The 5,826-nt window shown below is 57.8% G+C and overlaps 3 protein-coding genes across 3 annotated transcripts in view; 1 reads left to right on the top strand and 2 right to left on the bottom strand.

The window, feature by feature from the left end:
• The first annotated feature begins 1,268 nt into the window (after positions 1-1,268).
• On the top strand, positions 1,269-3,353 carry K452DRAFT_254487 (uncharacterized protein). Its single transcript, XM_033538325.1, has 2 exons — positions 1,269-1,784; positions 1,842-3,353. Exons 1-2 carry the CDS (start codon positions 1,574-1,576, stop codon positions 3,155-3,157), a joined length of 1,527 nt encoding a protein of 508 aa, XP_033394966.1. The 5' UTR covers positions 1,269-1,573; the 3' UTR covers positions 3,158-3,353.
• Positions 3,354-4,519: 1,166 nt separating this feature from the next.
• K452DRAFT_74286 (uncharacterized protein) lies at positions 4,520-5,334 on the bottom strand. Its single transcript, XM_033547083.1, has 2 exons — positions 4,984-5,334; positions 4,520-4,875 (listed from the first exon to the last, which is right to left on the bottom strand). Exons 1-2 carry the CDS (start codon positions 5,178-5,180, stop codon positions 4,566-4,568), a joined length of 507 nt encoding a protein of 168 aa, XP_033394965.1. The 5' UTR covers positions 5,181-5,334; the 3' UTR covers positions 4,520-4,565.
• Positions 5,335-5,805: 471 nt separating this feature from the next.
• The window catches only part of K452DRAFT_289805 (uncharacterized protein), a 2,065-nt gene continuing 2,044 nt past the window's right edge, over positions 5,806-5,826 (bottom strand). Inside the window, exon 7 of the mRNA XM_033540893.1 lies at positions 5,806-5,826. The gene's annotated coding sequence lies outside the window, so the exon portion shown is untranslated.

The following is a 5,826-nucleotide window of genomic DNA, read 5'->3' as shown; positions in this document are numbered from 1 at the left end:
ACGGTACAGATAATCCATTAGCTTTATCACAAGCGCCTCTTCAGGCACTGCTCCCGGGAAATTTAAAACGGCAAAATAGAGCTAGCGAGAACGGGCTTCTGGATAAAGCAGGACGACAAGGAAGCCGCGTGCAAGAACCCTGAAGATTCCTTGCTGAACGCGTGGGGAGGCACTTTAGCGCCTTCCTTCACTGAGCTTGGTGTCCGTCTGTACCCATCTTCTCCAAGCTCTTTCAATGTATTTTCTGCGGACCTTTCACGCCAGTTGATTGCCATGGGCTAAACAAAGAGCAATCATTGCCATCTTCAATGCGCAATCGAATGATTGCGGGGATGAGCACGCATTAGCCTCGCTTGTGGGATGCATTGCCGTTCACTTGGATGTTCACTAATGTGCGGGACGAGATCCTGCGCCTCCAGCTCGGAAATCGAATTCAACACAGGAATACAATAGCAGTGGGCCCCTGCCATTAGTGTCCAAAATTGTGCATAGCAGTGATGGTCCCCCTGGATTTGGACTGTTTGGTTCATTCCCTTTGATGTGCTGTACGGATACGGACGCGGGGGACGTGAGAGGCGGCAGCCAATACTGTTCTTTTGCCTACGCAAGAAAGTTCGAGACATATTTTCGAGTGGCGTGAGATAGTAGTTGTGCATAAAGTCGTTACTCAGTAGTACCTCTCTGAGAAGCAGCTGCTGCTTCAAGCTATGCAGGGTACCGTGAAAGACATCAATGCCACAACTAGATTCCCATCACCGGCTCTTGCTCGGCGGGATGGACCAAGCGTGAAGCGACGGGAAAGCATCCGCAGCTCCCCGACGACGCTTGACTAAGTGAAGACGGAAAGCGGCAGAGTGGGAGAGTGGGTGATGAGTGGGCACGAGTGGTGAAGCTGAAGCAAAGGGAATGGTGGCGGAAAACGTTTCAGGGACCTGGGGACGAGAGGTGGCCCGGGCGCCGGCCTGGCGGGCGTGGCGGGCCTCCCGGTCCCCGACCACTCACCCACCACAGAAAAAAAACCGCCGTCGATCTCCTCGCTCTCGGGACGCCATCCGCTGCCGGCGCACGCTACCTGACGAGGGAATCTTGTCCGCTGCGGCACAGTTTGGCCCCCGCCGATCCTTGGGGAGCGCGAGCGACTGTTTGATCCTGCCGCCCATAACTAACTTATGTACCGCCAAGGGCGAATCATCTAATCACCGTCTCCTCCACAAGAGAGATGAGGGTTGCGCAACCGCGAGCAGTCTTGGCCGCGCCGCACCATAGAATGCTCAGGCCCACTCTTCTTTTGGACTTCCGTGCGTCATATTGGATCCCTACCGACCCTTCCTTGGCTTCACGACCAAGTGGGAAAAGGATTCGCAAGATGCCCATGGCTGTAGAACCATGCTGGCATGCATGAGCTCCAGTTTTCCCTTCATTGCAGGGCCATAGCTCCTGAGGCCGAGCTGTTACGAACGCCTGACTGCCTATTCGCTGTCCGTAAATACTGCTTCCCCGGTTGCCTTCTTCTTTTTTATCTGTCGTGCATGTGGCTTTACCCTTTGGACACACTACCACAGAGTCAGCAACCATGGGCGCCCTTTCTATCGGAAGCCTAATCTTCGCCGGCGTTGGTTATGTTGTCCTCCGCGTTCTCTATCAGATTGTCTACTATCGTTTCCTCCACCCTCTTGCCAAGTTCCCCGGTCCCTTCTGGGCCAGCGTAACCAGACTATGGGTTGCCTACCACAACCTCAAGGAGGATGAGTGCCAGGTGGAGCTGGAGCTGCACAAGAAATATGGTGAGCAGAGCAATCGACAACCGCGTTGAGCTTCCAGAACTCTAACAAACCTTGCAGGCCCCGTCGTCCGCATCACTCCCACTCTTCTCCTCGTCAGCGATTCCAAGAAGCTCCCCGAAATCTACAACCGCCAGGCCGACAAGTCGCAGCACTACATCACCGGCAGCTTCGGCAACGTCGAGTCTCTGTTCAACATGCAGAACCACAAGGTCCACGCGCATTTCCGGAAGATTGCCGCGGCGCCGTACAGCTTCAGCAACATCAAGAAGATGGAGCCGCTGATCGACGCGCGCATGCGCGACTGGGTTAACAGGATCGACGGCCTCTTTGCGAAGACGGGCGAGAAGTTCGACTTTGCGCCCTGGGCTATCTACATGGCGTACGACATCATTTCCGAGGTTGGCTTCGGCGCGCCGTTCGGCTTCATCGAGCAGGGCAAGGACGTCGAGGGCCTGATCCAGGGCTTCCACGATGGTCTCGTTCCCTTTGGTCTTATGGCGCGCCTGTACCCCTTCACCAACTGGGTCAAGAGCACTTGGTTTGGCGACAAGTACCTCGTCGCGCGCCCCGAGCAGGAGTCTGGCATTGGCACGTTGATGCGCTTCCGCGACAAGCTCATTGCGCAGCGCGAGAAAGACATTGCGGACGGCAACACCAACGGCCGGATTGATCTCCTGCAAACGTTCCTCGAAGCTCGTGACGACGACGGCAAGCCCCTTGACCCCGAGTACATCAAGGCCGAGATCCTGCTGGTTCTGCTCGCAGGCGCCGACACCACCGGCACCGCTTTCCAGGCCTTCATGCTGCACATCATGGCCAACCCCGACGTGTACGACAAGCTGATGGACGAGCTGGACACGGCCACCCGCGCCGGCCACCTCTCCGAGATGCCGCAGTACATGGAAGTCATCGAGCACTGCCCCTACTACGTGGCGTGCCTGAAGGAGTCGACGCGGCTGAACCCGTCGGCGCCCAACATCTTCCCCCGCCTCGTCAACAAGGGCGGCATGGAGCTGTACGGCAAGTACGTGCCCGAGGGCATGGAGGTGACGTGCAACCCGTGGCTGGTGCACCGCGACACGGCCATCTACGGCGCCGACGCCGAGGTGTTCCGGCCGGAGCGCTGGCTCGAGAGCGAGGAGAAGGCCAAGGAGTACACCAAGTACAACATGGCGTTTGGCTACGGCGCGCGTGTCTGTCTCGGCCGCGAAATCGCAAACATGGAGCTCTACAAGGCCCCGCTGCAGTTCTTCCGCACCTTCAAGCCCACTATCCTCAACAAGCAGGAGCCCGGCAAGTACCTCGTCAAGGGCGGCGTGTCGTACTTTACCGACATGTGGATTACCCTTGACCGGCGGGCGCCTGTTGTGTAGCTACGTTCTTGGTTTCGCCCGTGTTTTTGTCTTCTCCTTCTCGTTTAGTTATTTCTGGCTGCAAGGCTTTGTGTTTTTTGTACAGCGAATACCGGATTTAGTTTTGCTTTTTCGTATGTAGTGCAATCAACACTCTTGATGCATCTCCAAGGTACGGAGTAGGTACACGATCCTTGCCTCCTGCACCGGCATCGCGTATCTCAGCAGCCACGTGCCAGCGCCTGTTCGAAGGCTGATGGAATGAATCATCGAAGCAAAAAGCAAAGCACCTGACCGCGTGGCCGACGACGCGTCGACATGCATGCTCCCTAGCCACACTGACAGGCATCAGGCATCCGGGAAGAGAGTCAGAGAGAGAAAGAGACACTGCGAGAGAGCCTCGGCACAAGCTTCCATCATTCCATGTCCATATCGAGCACGCAGAACCCCCGGCCCTGACTCGCACCACGAACCCGGTCCACGGGCCACGGGCCCTTCCCCATTAGGACCTACGCAGGACGCAGGCACCCATACCTACAATATGTACCCCTACAATATATACCTACCTATTACTGTCCGTGGAGCAGGCGTCCGCCCGCCAGGCCGTGTCAGCAGTGTCGTCTTGTTGCTTCCATTGCATTTGCGTGGCAGGGGCCCTGGCTCTTATCACGCCGTCCGCGCAATACGCGCGAGGCTCCGGTTTTGATCTGAGACGGACGCTTCAAGCTCGCTGATTGCGCATTCGACATTCGTGGCTCGCGCTGTGGGTTGCCTCTTTTGCTTCGTCTGCGCTGCGCGGTGCGGTGCGGTGCCTCGGCTGCTGCTGTGCGGGGACGGGATGCGGCGCGAGTCTTGGGTCCCTCCTTCTGTCCTGTGCGTGCGCGCTGTATGAGCGCAATGCGTGCAATGGATGTCATATCCGAGCCGTGTTTATGCTTCCAATGTGGGCTGAGGCTGGGTGGGTGGGTGGTGCTGACTCTGACTCTGGATGCTTGGGTGAAGAGTCAAGAGGGGGTGCGGCTGGACGGCTGGGCGTGGGGTAGGTAGGCAAGCTGCCGCGCGCCGTCACCATCATCACCGCCAGGCCGCGTTCCTTCGCTCGCGGCTCGCGGTTTCAGCGAGAGTCTGCTGTTAGGTATGCTTCCGATGTCACGTACAAGTCCCTCCCTCTCTGGACTCGTCCTCTTGTTAACTGGGCACGTCCTGCCCTTCCGCTGCCATCGTCCAGCTATCCAGCCATGCCATCAGCCAGCCACAACCACCACCCCCACGCCACACTTAGGTAGGAGCAGGAGCAGGAGCAGGAGTACTAGGTACATAGGAGTAGGAGCAACCTAATCCCTCCCCCTCCCCCTCCCCTCACGCATCAACAATCAAGCGCCCGCCACCAGCATCATCATACCTAAACACCAGCCACCCAGCCCCACCATCACCACGACCCGCCAAGCCCCGCCGCCGTCGCACCAGCCGCCACCATTAGTAGTAGGTTATTGCGGGGAAGAAAGAGAGAGTTAAAAGCAAGGACGCGAAATTGAGGGAGGCGTTTCGCTGCGCTCGCCTTGCTGCCGTGCCGCGCAGATCGCCAGGCATGGGCACCGACGGCGCGCCGGTTGCCGACGAGGCGAGGACGGACTCTCTTGCGCGCGCGCGTGTTTGTTTGGTGGCAGGGCTGAGACTGAGAGCGCGGGTGCGTTGGAGGGAGGGGAGTTGTTGCAGCGGGTAGGTAGCTAGGTAGGTAGCTAGGTGGTGAGGTAAACCATAGTAAGTAAGTACGTTTCTCGTCCTTCTCGTGGTCCTTCTCTGCTGCTACACAGGCGCGCGCGCATCAGCGGGCTTGGAAGACAAACAAGCGCAAAACGGCCCGGCTCGCCCTACGCACCAGGCCCAACCTTGATCGCACATCAGCGCGCTCCTCCAGCAAGCTGCGCGCAACTCCGCGCAGCGCGAGAGTTCGGCGCCAGCGCTTCAACGCAGCCGCAAGGCCGCAAGGCCGTGATATGCTGGGCGCCTCGTCTCGTCTCGTCTCGTCGTCTTGTCGCATCATGGTCCGCCTGGACGCCTAAGTGATGCGCGCGGCGGGGCTGGGTTGTGGTCGTGCGGTCTGCGCTTCTTGTCCTGCTTGCTTGCGCTCTGGGGATGCTGGTGTGGGTGCGGGTGAGCGGCTGGGAGTTGGGGGAGGCGGTGGTGGTGCGCGGGAGAGAAGAGGGGATGAGGTGTGGTGTGAGGCGCTGTCTGTGGTGGGGGATGGGTGCTCTGTTGGCTGTATGTGGAGTGGCACTGTTAAATTGCTACAAGCGAAGAGTTGGTAGGAGTAGTATTGGATGGAGGGAGCTTGCTATAAAGGTTTCTATGCATGTATATATCAAATACGAATACTAGCAAAGATGATTGTTCAACGCCGGCCGTGATCGCCTTTCTATTCTTACAGAGACACTATGGCGAAGCACGAAAGACTCACAGCCGATTGCAGATGCATCACTCAGGGGAGAGCAGCACTAGCAGCAGACGCAAGCCGGATCACCCTGTAAATATAACCCGCCCTTTATACCACCTGCCCAACGGAGACACCTCCGCATACATCGTCGATCACCATCTGTCTCAGCACGCGACTCCTATCCCAGTCCCCAACATTACCAGTAACATTTTAGCGGCGGCATAGCCAGCCGAGCTCTTTTTTTTTTTTTTTTTTT

Source organism: Aplosporella prunicola (assembly GCF_010093885.1).
Source record: "Aplosporella prunicola CBS 121167 unplaced genomic scaffold K452scaffold_20, whole genome shotgun sequence".
Taxonomy (NCBI): domain Eukaryota; kingdom Fungi; phylum Ascomycota; class Dothideomycetes; order Botryosphaeriales; family Aplosporellaceae; genus Aplosporella; species Aplosporella prunicola.
Note: the sequence above shows the minus strand (reverse complement) of the source record. Positions and strands in the feature narration are given on the sequence as shown.